This window comes from Rhinatrema bivittatum, chromosome 3, assembly GCF_901001135.1.
Source record: "Rhinatrema bivittatum chromosome 3, aRhiBiv1.1, whole genome shotgun sequence".
NCBI classification, from domain to species: domain Eukaryota; kingdom Metazoa; phylum Chordata; class Amphibia; order Gymnophiona; family Rhinatrematidae; genus Rhinatrema; species Rhinatrema bivittatum.
The window spans coordinates 453,632,477-453,650,865 of NC_042617.1; the positions used below are offsets into that span (position 1 = coordinate 453,632,477).

An 18,389-nucleotide genomic window follows, 5' to 3' on the forward strand; every position below is an offset into this window, starting at 1 on the left:
CTTTTGTCCCCTCTCCTCCTATGTCTTTGCTCTGCTCCGCTCCTCCCCCCCCCCAGCCCCTCGAAGAGCCAGAGGCAGCGGCGGTAGTAGGAGCTGCAGCGGTGGCCGAGGGGGATCTCGTGAGGCGTAATGGTCCTGCCATCCCAACTCCCTCCCCCCTTCCCCGGTGGCAGAGGGACAGGCTCAGACCCCTTTCACTCTATCCTTACAGGCCCCAACTCCTTTGCTCTCCCATTCCCCTCTACACTCAACCCCTTCCACTGTAACCTATGTGGAGAGCTGGGGGGGGGGTAGAGAATCTGTCTCTCATACAGCCCCCTACATACGCTTCCCCTCTCTCTCTCTCTTGCACATACACTCTCCCTCTGTCTCTCACACACGCACGCCCAATCCCTCTCACACACATACACAATCCCTCACGTAGTCTCCCTCTCTCTCTGGCACTCACACTCGCCTTCAGCGGACATTACCACACTTCTCTCTCACACAGTTAAAACGGGCGGGATTTTTGTCCCTTCGCCACCTAAGTCTTTGCTCTGCACTTGCAAGAGCTTGCAAAGTTCCCACGCCAGTTGTGTCTGAGAGAGTGAGGAAAACATTCCTTCGCCCCCCCTCGCAAAGGGCAGGTGGCAGGCACTGCAACAGATTTGGGACATGTTTCCTAGCTTACTTTGCTCTTTCTGGGAGACCTGTGCCTTTAAGAAATCCGATCGGGGGCTTGAGAGGGAGGAGGGAGTAGGGCTCTGGCTTTCACTTTCATCACGGTGCTTTGCTGGGAGTGGGGGTGGAGCGATGCCCATGTAAACTCTTCCCGTGGTGGCCGAGACCCACGGGCGGGTTGACAGCACTGCCCCCCCCCCCCCCGAAGTTGCGGGATATTTACTTGGCTTCTCCTTATGTGCGGGACTCAGGGGATGGGGGAGGAGGGCGAGCTGTTCTCTGTTCAGCTCTTTGCGCTTTGGCTGCTGCAGGCTGCAGCTGCTTGTGATCTCTTCACAGCCGCTTTCTTCTGCATTTGCTCTGCTCCGGCCGTCCCAACTCCCTCCCCCCCTTCCCCGGCGGGGGACGACTGGCTCGGCAACTCTTCTACCCTTTCCTCCTCCTGTGTGTAACTGTCTGGCAGTCCCTACTCCCTCCCCCCTTCCCTCCCCTCTTCCCTCCCCCTTCCCTGCCCTTTCCTCCTCCCCTCTGAGACACCCAGCACGCAGTGCAGAGCTCAATGGTCCGCACATGCGTGGTAGAGCTGCTCTCTACTGCGCATTTGTGGGCCGTCGGTCAGAGCCCATTTATATTGTAGATAGCATGTGTTGCTTGTACGTCCATAAGATGGCACTGTTTTTCCAAAAAAGCATGTTTTTACCTGTCACAGGTGTGACATCTATATAATATAGGTATATAAAAACACGCGCATATTCAAATGCAATGTTGTGTCAAAATTTCAAAGCAATCGGTGAAGAACTTTTGGAGATTTAAGATTTTGAACAAACGAACATTTACTTTTTTATTTATATAGATTGGGTATATATTTAAAAAAAAAAAAAGTATTTTCCTAAGTTTTTGTGAAGAATCTGCATTTTGTTTGTTTCAGATTATTGATGCTTTCCTTTCATATAAAAATTAGTATCTTTGGAAGCCTTTGACTATTGAGTTTCAGAATACAGCTTTAAACACAAGTTCATATTTTATTGATTTTCAGCAGCTTTCTATTGACTGGAGTTTGCTGTTCAAACAATGATCATCTAATTTTAGCAAGCAAAATATTTTTAATTTCTCCAAGGACAAGCAGGATGGTAGTGACATGGGTGATATCATTAAATGGAACCCGGCACGGAAAACTTCTGTTTAAAGTTTCCAGAACTTTGACTTGGCATACTGAGCATACCCTATACCATGCGTCCACACGGGGACCCTCTTCAGTCAGTTTTTTTCTGCAGAGCTTTTTGTATCATGGTGTAAGTGAGCTCTTAGCTTTTGTTCATTAAAACTTGTGGAAAACTTTTTTTACTGATTTATTTTTTTTTCTGGGGTTTCTCGCGTTCCATCGACACCGGATTCCTCCTGTAACCTCCTTAGCTAGATTTCTCGGCATTCTTGGGTAAGTTTTCTTTTGCTTTGACCTCCCCAGTGGCGGCAATGTCTCTCGGTGCCTGTCGGTCATAGTTGCCTGCAGCTATCGTTGCCGTTTTGCGCCCCTCTTTTTTCGCTTCGGTCATGGCCACTACTGGTTTTGGTCAATGCCCCCTGGTGCCCAAGGGCTCTGTCTATTATGGACCCCCATGATATTTGTTCTCTGCCTTGGGGCATTGCATGACCTCCGGGGTTGTCGCAAGTGCACCCAAATGATCCTGATGGGCCATTACGCCTGCCTGGACAAAATAGAGAAACTCTTCAGGGTGGGGAAGTCCGAGCCAATGACTTCGGCATCGTCACTGATGGACCTTGGAACCGCATCAATGGACACCATGCCATTGACGTCAGCAGGACAGTTTCTTCCGTTGATGGCACCGGAGCCCAGCCATACACGGTCTCCTCCATATTGAAGAGGGTCTGGTTCCTCATCTTCGACCTTGGACCGGGGAAAGACCGGGCCAAGCACAGAGGGAAAATGAGGAAGCAGTTGCTTTCGATGCACAGTGCTGGGAATGGGGATGCACCAGCTTGTGATATGATGCCCTTGAAGCGACCCTGTGACTAGTAGTGCCCATTCTCCATTGATGCCAGGGGTCCATGACGGTCTCCAATGAACCTGGTGCCAGTGGCCGATCCACCTTGGGGATCCGAGGCAGATATGGCCACCCCCTTCCTCCCAGTTAGTGTTGGCTCTGGCAACTTTTGAGGAGGAGCTGGAGCGGCGCGTCCAGACCGTGGTGGAGCGGGCACTGCAGAGCATCAGTCCTACAGCATGGACACTGGTCCTGGCCGCTTTGGAACCACTGCTTTGAACGGTTCAATGTGCTCATCTGTGTGTTACCGGCCCAGCTGGCGCCAGTTTCCGGGAGGCCATCAATGCTCGCTGGGGCACCTATGCTTTCCCCGACTGATGTGGTGATCGTTGCCGGTTCCTCTGAGGAGGAAACTCCACCTAGGCTGGCAGAGACACCATGGCCTCCTGCCCCCGTCCCGCTTTGCCAGGGCCTGCACCGGGTTTGCCGGTGACTGCGCCTCTGGATGAAGGCTGAGAACCCAGGGCCCCATCCCCTGTTGAATACATTGAGGATGAGAGTCTCTATGACCCCTGGGGGATGATAGCCTTCCTTCGAGGGCTTGGAGAGTCTCCCCTCAGAACAGTCTCCTCCAAAGGCGCGAAGGAGGTTCCCACTGGAGGACTTATCCTTCTCAGGATTTATATGGGTAATAGCAGAAGCCATTCCATTTCAGTTGTTGATGGAGGAAGATGCCAGGCACAAGATGCTAGAGGTACTCCAGTTTGTGGAGCCTCCTAAGGAAATCATGGCAGTCCTAGTGCACGATATCCTTAAGGAGATGCTATTGAGGATATGGGATTACCCCCTTTCAGTACCTCCCATTAACAGGAAGCTGGACGGGGTCTACCTTGTCCAGAAGGCTACCGTATTCGATAAGCGTCAGCTCCCCCTCCAATTGGTGAAACATAGAAAATGACGGCAGAAAAGGACCAAACAGTCTATCCAGTCTGCCAAGCGAGCTTATGGTAGCATCTGGCATGCCATACAGGTTACCCCCAAACTTAGTATCCCAAACTGTCAAATCAGGGCCCTTGTTGGTTGCTGTCTGAGTCCAATTCCCTATTACCTCCTGCCGTTGAAGCAGAGAGCAATGTTGGAATTGTATCAGGCTTATTGGTTAAGGGTAGTAACATCCGCATCGGCAAGTTACCCCCGTGCTTATTTGTTTCCCCCCCATGCTTATTTGTTTTCCCAGACCATAAAATTCATTGTCCTTGTTGGTTGCTGTCTGAATCTAATTTCCTTTTTTTCCCCTTTTTCCCTTGCCGTAAAGCAGAGAAGAATAATGGAGTAGCATCAGAGAGCAATAATGGAGTTGCTTCAACAGTGTGAAGGCATACTGTGGTCGTCAAATTCGCCCTCAAGGGGACCAAGCGCTCTCAGACCCATTCCTCGACGCCCCCGGGGAAGGACCACAGAGTGTTAGACACTGTTTGGAGGAAAGTATTCCAGGTGGTTATGCTTATTACCCACATTGCCTCCTACCAGCTTTACATGAGCCAATACTTGCAGGACCTCTGGAAGCAGGTGCAGGAGATAGCTGAGCAGCTGCCTCTGCAGTAGCAGGACTACCTTCTGCACTAGCGACTGGAGGGCCTGCAGAAAACACGAGGTTCGGGTGATCTATGATGTTTTTAAAATAGCAGTGAGGGCCTCTGCAGTGGAAATCAGTACCTGCAGATTGGCATGGCTTTGGGCCTCGGATCTTTGTCCAGAGGTTCAGGAATGGCTCGCTGATGTGCTGTGTACTGGGGAGAATCTCTTTGGAGATAGGGTGAGGGATGTGGTGGCCCAGTTGTGGGACCATCATGAGACCCTTCAACAGCTCTCCGCTGGCACTCTGGACCTGTCCTCCTCATATTAGCGGAAGTCTTTCTATTGCCAACGGAGGTATTTTCCTCCGCTCCCTCGTTCCCTTAGGCAGCATGTGAGCTCCCGTGGCTGCTCCAGGCAGCAGAGAGTTCCGAAGCCCCAGCTGGCACCTCGGTCAACTCCTGGGTTGGGGTTTTGACTGGATCAAAGGGGAGAATAAGCAAGTTGCCTGTACCTGGGAAGCTGGACCCCCTGGTCAGGCGCAGGCTGCAGTTCTTTGTGGCCTGGTGTCCCAGTATAACCATGGACCAGTGAGTTCCTTCCATCATCCATCAGGAGTACCAATTAAACCTATTGGGTATCCTGCCAAATTGCCCTCCATGCCCGATTTGGGAACAGGTAGTGCATCAGGAAATACTGCTTACAGAGCTCGTTGCCCTCTTAACGGCCAGGACGGTTGACTCTGTTCCACCAAGGCAAAGAGGGCAGGAATTCTACTCCAGGTATTTTCTGATTCCCAAGAGAACAGGAGGACGCCATCCCATCCTATTCCTAAGGGCTTTGAACAAGTTTCTAAAATAGAAAAGTTTGATGGTTTCCCTGGGCAACTTGATCCCCCCTTCTACAAGGCGGGAACTGGCTATGCTCCCTCGATCTAAAGGATGCATACACCCATTCGAGATCTTCCCAAGTCACAGTAAGTATCTCTGATTCATGGGGAAACAGCACTTCCAGTGCAGAGTGCTGCTGTTTGGGCTAATGTCAGCCCCACAAAATGCCTGACCATGGTGGCGGCACATTTCCACATGCTGGAAGTGCATGTTTTCCCCTATCTGGATGATTGGATGGTCAAGAGCACATCTCAGGCAGGGGCCATTCGGTCCATGGACTTGACCATCCAGGAGTTGGAGTCACTAGGGTTCGTCATCAACTACCCAAAGTCCCATCTCAGTCCTTCACCTCAATTGGAATTTATAGGAGCCCTTCTAGACACAACTCAGGCAAAAGCCTTCCTGCCTCATTCACAGGCTGTCACCCTGGCATCCATTATGGCAGAGATCCAGGGGAGCCAGCAGGTGACAGCGTGGCACATGTTGAGGTTGTTGGGCCACATGCCGTCCGTCCCATACATGTTACTCCCTTGCCACGGTTACACATGCACAGAACCCAATGGACCTTGAGGTCACAGTGGTGCCAGGCCACGCAGAGCCTCCAGGCTTGCATCCGAGTCGCCCCATCTCTCCGGGACTCTTTGTCCTGATGGTGGGTACTCTCCATTCTGGAACAGGGGATCTCTTTCCAGAGTCCTCATACACAAATTGTCCTAATTACAGATGCATCCACCCTGGGCTGAGGAGCTCATGTAGAGGGGCTTTGCACCCAGTGCCTCTGGTCTGCTTAGGAAAGCAATTGCGAGATCAACTTCCTGGAGATCTGCACTTTCAGGTACGCGCTATAGGCTTTTAGAGATTGGCTATCCAACAAAGTTGTCCCGATCCAGACAGACAACCAGTAGTGATGTGGTATGTCAACAAGCAGGGAGGCACGGGATCATTCCTCCTGTGTCAAGAGCAGTCCAGATTTAGTCCTGGGGTCTGTCCCATGGGATGGTGCTCAGGGCAACGTATCTGGCAGGTATGGTGAGCGTGGTGGCGGATTGACTGAGTCTTGGCTTCAGACCCCACGAATGGTCCCTGAACCAGGAGGTGGCGAATTGGATCTTCCGCCTCTGTGGGAGCTCAGACATAGATCTATTCGCATCCCCCTGGAACAGGAAGGTAGCTCAGTTCTGCTCCATGTATGGGATGGATGGCAAACCATGCCTGGATGCCCTTGCCTGTCACTGGGGCAAGGTTCTTCTGTACGTGTATCTTCCAGTTCTTCTGCTGGCGAAGACCTTGGAGCTTCGTGAGGGCAGAGGCACTATGATTCTCAAAGCCACTCATGGATCACGTCAGGTCTGGTTTCCACTCCTATGGGAGTTGTCCGTTCAGAGGCCAATCAGTCTGGGATTTTCCCCAGACTTTATCATGAAGACCAATCCAGGCTGCGCCATCCTAAACTCAAGGCCCTGTTCACAGCCTGGATGTTGAGAAGTTAATTTTACAGCTGCTTGATCATTCAGAGGATGTGTCTCTGGACCTGGTGGCTTCTAGAAAGCCTTCCACTAGAAAGTTCTATGGACTGAAGTGGAGGAGGGTCTCCATGTGATGTGAGCAGATGGCCCTAGATCCGCTCTCCTGCCCCACACAAAAACTGCTTGATTACCTTCTATACCTATCAGCAGCTGACTTAAAAACCAACTCCATTAGAGTTCATTTTAGTGCAATTGTCACATACCTCCAGGGTGCAGATGGTATGCCCATGTCTGTACAGCCTATAGATATATGTATCATGCGGGGCCTGCTTCAATTGAAGCCTGCCCTAAGGCCTCTTGCTGTCTCTGGGGACCTTAATGTGGTGTTAAGTCAGCTGATGAAAGTTTATATTGAGCCACTGTGCAACTGTGACCTGAAGTACCTGACCTGGAAGGTCATATTTTTGGTGGCGGTCACTTCGGCACACAGGGTCAGCGAGCTCCAAGCCATAGTGACTTATCTACCTTATATTAATGGCAGGGTGGTCTTATGTATGCACGCTAAGTTACAGCCTAAAGTGGTGATAGATTTCTATCTTAACCAGTCAGTTGTCCTGCCAATATTCTTTCCAAGGCCCAGTTCGCACCAAGGCGAACGAGCACTGCACAGTTTGAACTGCAAGCAAGCCTTAGCCTCCAATCTGGAGTGAACAGAAGCTCATAGACAGTCCACCCAACATTTTTGTTTCTTTTGATAAGAATAGGTTGGGCGTTGCCGTTACCAAACAGACACTATCCAGTTGGCTAGCAGATTGCATCTCCTTCTGTTATGCCCAGGTGGGACTGCATCTTGGGAGTCATGTCAAGGCTCATTCTGTCAGAGCCATTGCAGCATCAGTGGCCAACTTATGAGCAGTTCCTGTGGAGGAGATCTGCAAGGCTGCGACATGGAGTTCTCACCACACATTCACATCCCATTACTGTCTGGATAGGGATGGCCGATGTCCTTTGGAACCTATTTTGAGGTGTAGAACCCAGCTTTCCCAATCTAAGGCTTGTTGTTTGGGTTCAGGCTGTCTCCTCCTCTTTTACCAACAGCACCGGAGGTGTTGTGCCTGTTGGCATCTGGTTGTCTGTTGGACCCTTTTTGTGTTGGGGAGCAACCTGTAGCTACAGATTCGCCCATGTGTGAGGACTGCCATCCTGCTTGACCTCTGAGAAAGCAGAGTTGCTTACCTGTAACAAGTGTTCTTTGAGGACAGCAGGATGTAGGTCCTCAAGAAACCAGTCCGCCACTCATAGTTGGGTTTCTCTTATTTTTTATTTTAACCTTATTTCTGTTACGAGACCGAAGAGGGACCCCGCATGGACATGTGGTATAGGGCATGCTGGGGATGCTCAGTGTGCCTAGTCAAATTTCTAGGAACTTTGGCTTAAGTTTTCTGCATTGGGGCTCCATCTGATGATGTCACCCATGTGTGAGGTCTAACATCCTGCTGTCCTCAGAGGACACCTGTTACAGGTAAGCAACTCTGCGTTCTTTCCTCTCGCACAACCTTTTCTCCCCACCCCATGGCATCATTACTTTTCTTCTCTTCTCCCATCACCTCTTTCTGCCATTCCTTGACGTATCACCTTCCCTTTCCCATCCACCCCCATCATTATCATCTCTCTGCCTCCATCTCTTCTCCTCCTTACTCCCTGGCATAATCATTACTTTACTTTCCCTCTCTCTCCCCAATCTCTTGGCATAAACATCTCCTTCCATCTCCCTACACTCCTGGCAGCATCATCTTTTCTTCCCTCACCTTCTCTTGCCTTTCCCTCCATCGCCTGGCATCATCATCTTCTCATCCCTTTTCCTCCATTCCCTGGCATCACCTTCCTTCTCCCTCACTTCTTGGTCTCATCATCTTCCCTTTCTCTCCACCCCACTCCCTCATTCCCTTGCATCATCATCACTTTGCTTTCTCCTTCCACCCTTCTTCCCACCCCCTGGAATCTTCATCACCTTCCCTCCACCCTCAGGTATCATCACTGTCTCTTCCCTTCCCTCTCCTTCCACCCCCTAGCATAATCATCCTCTTTCCTTTCCCTCCACCTACTGACATTGCCTTTCCTCGCTCCCTGGCATCACCTTCCCTGTTCCCTCATCTCTCTGGCACCATCACCTTCCTTTCCCTCTCCCCCCACACCCTGTGGCCCATTTAGCTGTCCCTCCCCCCACCCTGTCCTGGAACAATAGAAGTCTGAGCAGCGCTTACCTAGTGCTGCTTCTTCCTCCTCTGCTGGCTTTCCTCTGCAATCAGAACTGCACAGGGCCAGCAGGTCTGGCAAAACTACAGGGTCCCGTTCAGTGCTGCAGAGGGAAAAGCAGGAGAAGCTGCAGATTAAGCACTGCTCTCTGATGTCCCCTGTTAGCAGGACATCCTGCAGGCCAGGAGGAAAATAGAAAATGAAGTCTGCAGCCGCTGCACATCTGCACTTCCACCATGGCACACTATTTGAGAAACACTGCCTTAGCTGCCACAGAGGGAGAGGAATTGGAGCAGGGAAGCGGTGATTTCATTCCACAGTGCATGACATGCATTACTGCAATGCACAACCCATACCCCCAGACATCTGGCCTGGAGAGTTTTGAAGGACTAGGACTGTGCCGCACATTTTGAAATGCACAACAATATAAGCAAAGAAAATACCTATGTAATCTGCTTTGAAGTGTCACGAAAGATGGAATATTAAAAAAAAAAAAAGTCCTTTGATAATGCGTGGTTTGTAAATAAATTTCATTTGTGTAAATACGGATATCCCCCTTTTGTTTTTACGTTCAACTCTGTGTTTAAGTTTATGCTCTGTCATGGTTTCCTTTCTCTGTCCTCCTCTCCCTCTTTCATCTCTCCTCTGCTCTGGACTCTACATTTCACTTAACACTTCATGTTATAACAGCCCTCTCTCTTCTATCTCTAACCCTCAATGAATCTTGTTTTCCTAACCCATTCAAAGAACTGCCCATGTTCCTGGTAGTGCGATGTGCACAGTTTTGTTAGATATTGGGGAACTCTATTGGCTAAAGTCATTTGCCGATGGCAAGGGGGGGGGGGGGGGGCGGGCACCTACCTCTGCATATATTATTAGGCTAGTGGAGAAGAGGGAATGGATCTGCATCATTGGCTAGGCAGACTGGTGGGCCCCCTTGGAGGCAGCTGTTTGTGGTTTAAGCCTCGGAATGCCTGCAGTAATTTTTGATTGGACTATCTATGGCAAAAATGGCATTGACCATGTCAATCATGCCATTAAGCTGGGGACTGGCTCTTTTACACAGTTGTGTTTGTTGGTCGCTGTGCAATACAGAACACAATGTGTGAACACCAGTTGTCATTTGTCATCCTTTTGTTTGAGAAGATATTTGTGTGGCGAGAATAAAGTGGATGTGTTATAGGAAGTGTCCACAAATGTGTTTTTTTTTTTTTTTTGAAGAATTGTGAAAGATGTATTATGCCTGAAGGGCCTGTGGGTAAACATTTACAGTGTCCTCTCCTGTTCATGACGTTCAGCAGCAATGCTTGCTAGCAGCTCAGTGCTTGAAATAACATGCACACTAAGAAGTTAATGTCTGCTCCGAGGCAGGTGTTACATTTTCACTGTTCTCTGTTGACAAGCAGGGCTGAATTAGCTATGACATGCAACATCATCCGACCCGTCTCTCGAACGCTGTAAAGCTTTTTTTTTTCCTCCTGAGCATGCTCGGGAGTACACCATATCTGGAGGAGAACATATTGCACCATTTCCCATGCTCATATTAAAAGCCTCATTTGCATATGATCCTTCATACTCCTGCTAATGTCTCTGCAGACCTTTTTAATGTGTGCAAAATGGCCTTAATGTGCATACTAAACTTCCCTGCATAGGTTCCCATGCCTACTGAAATTGGCATCACGTGCCAGTAAAATGGCTTCCTCAATGTTAATTTGTTTGCAGAAAGTCTTGATAACAGAAAATATTCTTACATTGAGTGTATAAGTCTGTTTTGGTAACTATTCTCTTTTAAATTGGATATTGTCATGTGCTGTGTTTTTGCTGTGTTTGGAAACGTTTCTTACAGAAGATGCCAGACTTACTGGGGTCAATTTTCAGGGTGCTTGCATTTCTGCAAGGTCTGTGGGTACTTTACCTTCTCTTTGCTCCAGTTCTCAAAGGGGGAAAAAAAATGTGTCTCATTTCACTTTGAAAATTGCCTCTGGGAAAAGTACCCAGAGAAATTTGCACCTGCTGTTTTGTGCAGATTAGCTTTTCCAGGCAAAATGACACACAGGCTTGAACTTCCCAATCTATGCACGTCCTGGGAACGCCTTTTCTACAATGCAGTTAAAAGTGCACACCTGATGAAACTGCAAGTCATTTTTTCCCACATTAGGGCACCCAAATTTCAGCAAGAGATTTAGATGGATGATCAACTGTTTTTTTTACCCATGGATGTCCCTTTAAATATTGCTCTCACTGTCGCACAGCTTTAAAGTTGATAACATGATTGCTAGCAAAATCATGTGAAAATCAACTGCTGCTTTGGCTTGATTAATTGACTGTTTATGTTAACATTCAAATTATTTTCTAGGTGGATATTGAAATAAATGGAGAATGTGTAGATTTGCATATGAAGCTGGGAGATAATGGGGAAGCATTTTTTGTCCAAGAAGCAGAGAAAGATCAGGTAGGTCTGTTAAGATACTTCAGACTGCAGCCTTCTTTGAACGGTAGGGTATTGGTAGCTTTGCTGTGGGATACTATGCAGTTTAGAAAGTGCACCTGTTCTTACTACAGCAGACCCTCTGATGGATTATATCGGCAATAATATACGACAGGGTTCTATGGTGGTCTTGGGCATCACGCCAAAGCCTTGAGAGAACAGCAGCAGATCCTTTTAAACACACCCTGAAATGTTATTGCACTTACATGATGCTATGGGGGCAGAAATCTCTACATTAGGATTTATATGCTAACTTTTAAATCTTTTTTTATCACATGCTAGCTATGTTATCGAAGTTTCACTGGGTTTGAGCTAATTTGTAATATCATCAATCATTGTAAAGCTGTCTTGCCTTTGGTTAGTACTTGTGTACTGTTCAGCATTTCATAAGTGCACACAGCAGGTTGTAATATCCTTCCTCTGTCAGATAAATCTTACTGCCAAGTCATTAGTCCTTAAATTCTTTGAACAGCCCATTTGCAGTTCCTCTGACCCCCAGGGAACAGCCATGATGAGAACAGTGTTACAAATTACTTCACATGGTATGACATCTGGTTGGTTCATGTAATGTGTGATGCCATTTGTGGCACCATAAGCAATATAGGTGAATAAAATAAATATAGTAACAGTAATGACAGCAGAAAAGGGCCAAATGGTCCATCCAGTCTGTCAGCAAGCTTTTTATGGCAGTATCTGCCACACTGTGTACGTTACCCTCATGTTTCTCTTTTACTGGGTGGTGAGCCGCCTTGAAAATTCAGACAGTGCTGCTTGATGTGCATTGCTTATGGACTTGGCCATTGAAGCAGTTCTTATGGCTGCATATCAGTACCCCAGACTCTAAAAGTCAGGGCCCCTTTGGTGGCTGTCTGAATTCACTTCTCTGAAGTAATTAAAATAATAATGGATGGTTATCACTTGCTATATGTATTTTTTAGAATATCGCACTATAAATGAGGATTCAGATTTTTCTGTAAGAATTTTAATGCACAGTCATTTTTTTAAAAAAAGGGAAGAATGCCTAATTTAATCAGCCAAATTTTGAGCTGATTTTCAGTTGAATCTAGCTGGCTAGGTTTTCATTTGAAAATTGGTCTAAAATTTAGCTGACTAGTGCTGAAAATCTGCATAAATCAGCTAAGTCCTCTCCCACCCACCCCATTTAAATTTTAAATATGGACCATCATTCCTGTCTTCACCCTCCCCCGAACTATTCATACACAAAACCCTCCTTAAGTTGATTTGGGAGAAAAATATGGTTTTACTTCCTCCTAGCTTGGTGTCCAGCATTGTTCTGAAAATCAGAGCTAGTTGGCTAACATGCCCCCCTCAACCTAACTTTGCCCAGAATTTGGTCAGCTAAAGATGCTCTCTAATGAAATTTAGATGGCTAAATTTTATTGCTCAGCCAGGTAAATTTTGAAAGGCTTTAATTTAGTTATTTCCTTACAGAGGGGCTGATACACTGAATGGTAAAGATTTTCACGGAAACGAGCTGGCATCCTTGGAATATTTCTTGTATGTTGGGCTCATTTAAATACTAGACATGTGCATTCGTTACTCAATTCATTGGATTTGTTTCAGTGGTACGCACATATCTGCTGCATGGATCATGTGCGCATATGTACTTGGAGTGTACATATGTGCATACCATTCTTTTTATGCGCATACACTTTCTCACAGGACAAGCAGGATGGTAGTCCTCACATATGGGTGACATCACAGGATGGAGCCCAATCACGGAACACTTTTGTCAAAGTTTCCAGAACTTTGGCCCCTACTGGGCATGCCCAGCATGGCCTAACCCTGCAGCCAGCAGGGGTCCCCCTTCAGTCTTCTTTTTTCCGCGCAGCAGTAGCCTCGTGGTTAAGGAACTCTGCAGAGATTCCTGACAGGAATTTTCCTCATGGAATTGCTAAAAGTTAATTTGCCCCACAGGGGTCCCTCCTTTAACTTTTTCAAGCTGCGGTACTCCGGTAAGTGTTTACCCGTTGTCCGTTGATTACCGTCGAGTTTGGCCCTCGCGGCCTACTGGTCGTCGACAGTACCATGGCTCAATTTTTTCCATGGCCATGGTGTCGGGATTCTGTCTGTGCCCAGACTGTAATCGCACCATGTCCATCACAGACCCCCATAAAGTCTGTGTAATGTGTCTTGGACGAGAGCACAATGTCTTGACCTGCACCAAATGAGCCCTAATGACACCAAAAGGTCGCAAGGCCAGAATGGAGAAGATGGAACTTCTCTTCCATGCTCAAACCCCGACTCCGTCCATTGCATCAATGTCGTCAGAACCGGCTCTGTCAACTTCGCGCCAGCATCGGCCACCGGCCGGTGACCATCCGGCATCGACGACATCTCGGCCTTCGACACCCACTATTCCCCCTCGGGACTGAGGGGATCGCAGAGATAAACATCGATATCGAAAGTCTCGGACCATCGAGGGAGCGAAATCATCGACCTCGCCATCGTCAGTGCTGCCGTCAAAGAAACCTCGTCCAGAAAAGGCACCGACCTTTTCGGCGACCGGGTCACCGAGGCAACCCTCACCTGACAGGGTATCGGGAGCCGCGACTCCGCCTTTAATGGTGGTCCCTCCGGCTATGCCTCTGCCTCTTTCTTCTGTTCCAGAGCCGGGGCTGCTTGCTCCAGGTCTACGAGAAGAACTGGACCAGATGGTTTAGGAGGCCATCGACAAGGCAATGCAACGACTTCAGGTTCCTTCGGCACCAACACCGATACCGATTGTGGAACTGACCACTGACCCGATTCCGGCAGCGTTGGCACTGCTGCTCTCCAGGATGGAAGCGTTCATTGCCGCTTTTCCACCGATGGACCCCGGGTCGCCGATGGCTCCGGTACCCTCCCCGCTTATTTTGTCATCGGGAGGAGAAACATCGTTCCGCATCCCTCCATCGGGAGTTCTGCCTCAGCCATCGATGCCGATACGTCCATCGCCACCGGTCCAACCATCGGTGCCGATATGCCCATCGGCACCACCGAGCTATCCATCGATGCCCTCGATGCCTGCGCCGGTGCCTTCGATGCCTTCATCGGTGCCTCCACTTATTCCTTCGATTCCTTCGGAGCCTAGACCAGGACCCTCAGGTATCCCACCACCCCGTCCTCCTCTAATTCCTAGAGGGGCAGGTGCTGATCCCTATGATACCTGGACTGATGATTCCTTCCCAGACACCAATGATTTGCCTTCACCACCTTCACCCATTGAAAGTAGATAGCGCTCTCCTCCAGAGGACCTTTCCTTTATAAATTTTGTGAAGGAAATTTATGAATTGCTTCCCTTCCAATTACAGACTGAACAGGATGATAGACATCAGATGATGGAGTTGCTACAATTCCTGGATGCTCCCAAGGAAATAACCTCCATCCCTATCCACCAGGTTCTTCTGGATCTACTCAAGAAGAACTGGGAACATCCTGGCTCCATTGTTCCAGTCCACAGAAAAGCTGAAACTACTTATTTGGTGCAGTCAGCTCTGGGTTTCCAGAAACCTCAATTGGATCACCAATCTGTAGTCGTAGAATCTGCACAGAAAAGAGCAAAGAGATCAAAGCCTCACACTTCTTTTCCCCCTGGCAAGGAACAGAAGTTTCTAGATGCCATTGGTCACCGTGTCTTCCAAGGATCAATGCTTATGTCCCGAATTGCCGCTTATCAGCTCTATATGACCCAATATAATAGGGTCATTTTTAAGCAGATACAAGATTTGTCAGACTCCCTGCCTCAGCAATTTCAAGATCAGCTCCAAACCCTAGTAAACAAGGGTTTTGAGGCAGGAAAGCATGAGATCAGATCATCTTACGATATCTTTGACACTGCTACTAGGGTATCTCAGCCGCTATTTCGGCAAGGAGATGGGCCTGGCTCAAGTCTTCCGATCTTCGCCCTGAGGTACAAGACAGGTTATCCGACCTACCCTGTGTAGGAGATAATCTGTTTGGCGAACAGATTCAACGGACGGTGGTGGAATTAAGAACCATCATGAGACCCTAAGACAGCTCTCTCTGATGCCTTCTGACTACTCTTCAAAACAGCCCTTCTGAAGGATTCTAAGAAGTCATTCTTCCGCCCGAAGAAGTCCTACCCGCCATCAACCAGATCACTTTCTACGAGACCTTTTCAAAAAGCCCAGTCTCGTCAGACATGGAAACAAAAACCGCAAGCAACTCCTCAACCAGGACCTGCTTCAGGTTTTTGACGTCTACCTAGCGAGCAGCAGCCAGCTTCCATTGCCTCACATACCAGTGGGAGGTCGACTGTGCCACTTCAACAACATATGGCACTCAATCACCTCAGACCAATGGGTACTGGCGATAATTGCTCAAGGTTACCATCTGAACTTTCTCTCCCTACCATCGGACTCCCCACCTCTACCGATGTGGAGAACATCCGATCACTCCATCCTTCTGGATCAGGAGGTGTCCCTCCTTCTCCAGTCCAAGGCAATAGAACCCATACTCTACTGTCAGCACGGCCTAGGATTCTATTCCCAGTACTTTCTAATCCCCAAAATATCGGGAGGCATTCGTCCTGTTCTGGACCTATGGGCCCTCAACAAGTACCTCCAACGAGAGAAATTCAAGATGGTAACTTTAGGCTCGCTTCTTCCTCTTCTACAAAGAGGAGACTGGCTCTGCTCTCTGGACCTCCAGAACGCATACACTCATATTGCGATAACTCCATCTCATCGCAAATACCTGAGGTTTCTAGTAGGCCCCAAGCACTATCAGTACCGAGTGCTTCCATTCGGCCTAGCGTCTGCGCCACGAGTCTTCACAAAATGCCTCGTAGTAGTTGCAGCCTTCCTCAGGACTCAAGGTGTTCACGTCTACCCCTATCTCGTCAACTATGACAAATCCTACTTAGTCCCATCTCAAACCTTGTCGTTCATTGGGGCAGACTTGGACATTTTGCAGGCAAAGGTTTTTCTGCCTCGACAGCGAGCTCTCACCCTCGTGTCTCTTGCACACCAGCTGCAGTCTCAGCACTCCGCGACTGCACGCCATTTTCTCATCCTCCTGGGACACATGGCGTCCTCAGTTCAGGTCACACCAATGGCCCGTTTGGCCATGAGAGTCATGCAGTGGACTCTAAGGTCTCAATGTACTCAAAGCATTCAGCCCCTGTCTACCATTGTCCATGTAACCGACTCACTCTGTCAGTCTCTTGCCTGGTGGAAAAATCAGATCAATCTCTTCCAAGTCTTGCCCTTTCAAGCTCCAGACCCTCAATTAACTCTCACCACCAATGCTTCCAACCTCGGCTGGGGAGCCCATGTGGCTAATCTGCAGACACAAGGATCTTGGTCTCCAGAGGAAGCCAAACACCAAATACATTTCCTGAAGCTTCGAGCAATCAGATGTGCTCTCAGGGCATTTCAGGATCACCTCTCAAATCAAGTTATCCTGATCCAGACGGACAACCAGGTGGCCATGTGGTACATCAACAAACACGGAGGCACAGGCTCCTTACTTCTGTGTCAGGAAGCTGCACAGATCTGGGCGGAAGCTCTCTCCCATTTGATGTACCTCAGGGCCACCTACTTGCCGGGAGTGGACAATGTGTTGGCAGACAAGCTGAGTCGCATCTTTCAACCGCACGAGTGTTCTCTCAACCCCTTAGTAGCGAACTCCATCTTTCAACATTGGGGATATCCTCAGATAGACCTCTTTGCTTCTCCTCAAAACAGCAAAGTAGAGAACTCTGCTCTCTCATTCGCAACAAACACTCTCAGCCCAGAGACGCATTCTCCCTCTCGTGGGCAACCGGTCTACTTTATGCATTCCCTCCACTTCCTCTTCTCTAGAAGACTCTCGTGAAATTACATCAGGACAAGGAAACCTTGTCCTGTGTAACCTATTCACAACGTGATGTACCAACACCCTTCCGCCTGCCCGTTAGGGTTCAGGATGCCCTCGGCCAAATTCCACCCCAGTTGTTGTGCCTGTTGCACGTCTTCGGTACATTTGGTGCATACTCGGACATCCTCAGCTCGGTTCTCACCCATATGTGAGGACTACCATCCTGCTTGTCCTGTAAAAAAGCAAATGTTGCTTACCTGTAACAGGTGTTCTCACAGGACAGCAGGATGTTAGTCCTCACGAAACCCGCCCGCTGCCCTGCGGTGTTGGGTTCGTAACGTTTTCTTATTTTATTTTTCGGCACTACCTGTAGATTTTAAACAAGACTGAAGGGGGACCCCTGCTAGCTGCAGGATTAGTGCCATGCTGGGCATGCCCAGTAGGGGCCAGTCAACTTTCTGGAAACTTTGACAAAAGTGTTCCGTGATTGGGCTCTATCCTGTTGTTATGATCTGGAAAGTGGACCCCTGTTCCGAAGTAGAGTCAGCACTGCCGTGAAGGGAGTAAACCCTTCTCGGCCTCTACTGTCGGAGGGCAAGGCCGGTTGAAGAAGTGGAGCTGAAGATTTCACCCTGGAAGCTCGTGACCCCCCCAGGAGGAGCCCGTAGGGGCACGGCCACTGGGACTTAGGAGACTCCCTGAAGAATGACGATGGTCTGGATGCAGACACCTCCTGCAGGTCATGGTTTCCAGATGGCTGGTGCCTCCAGCAGGTCATGAGAGGTCGGGGAGTATGCTTAAAGAATAGTCCCAGTCCAATCCAAAGGTCGAAGTCCGGAGAAAGATTGGCAGCCGGTCCAGGAGCAGACAGGAGAATGGTCCGAAGCCAATCCAGGAACAAGAGGGAGAAGGGTCCAGAGCCAGTCCACGTCAAACCAGAGAAGTCACCACCACCAGTCCAAGGTCAGGAGCCACAGAATCAATCCAACGGGGAGAAGAGCAGAAGCGGGATGAGAAGCGAATCCAGCACACCAACCAGGAAACCAGGAACTGAGTCTCAATACCAAGGCAAGGTCTGAGAGGCAGACCTTGCCTTAAATACCTGAAAAAGGAGGATGCAGCCTCAGAAGGGAGCCACGACATTTCCTGTCATGGCCCCTTTAAATCTAATCTTCAGTCGTGTGCGCGGCCCTAAGCAGCCAGGAAGGAGGAGGAGGAGTCATCTCAG

At 48.9% G+C, this 18,389-nt stretch overlaps 1 protein-coding gene across 1 annotated transcript in view; it reads left to right on the forward strand.

The window, feature by feature from the left end:
* The window catches only part of LPIN1 (lipin 1), a 319,784-nt gene that overhangs the window by 123,796 nt on the left and 177,599 nt on the right, over positions 1-18,389 (forward strand). The window contains 1 exon segment of the mRNA XM_029596877.1: positions 11,207-11,302. Within this exon segment, the coding sequence (XP_029452737.1) occupies positions 11,207-11,302 (96 nt within the window).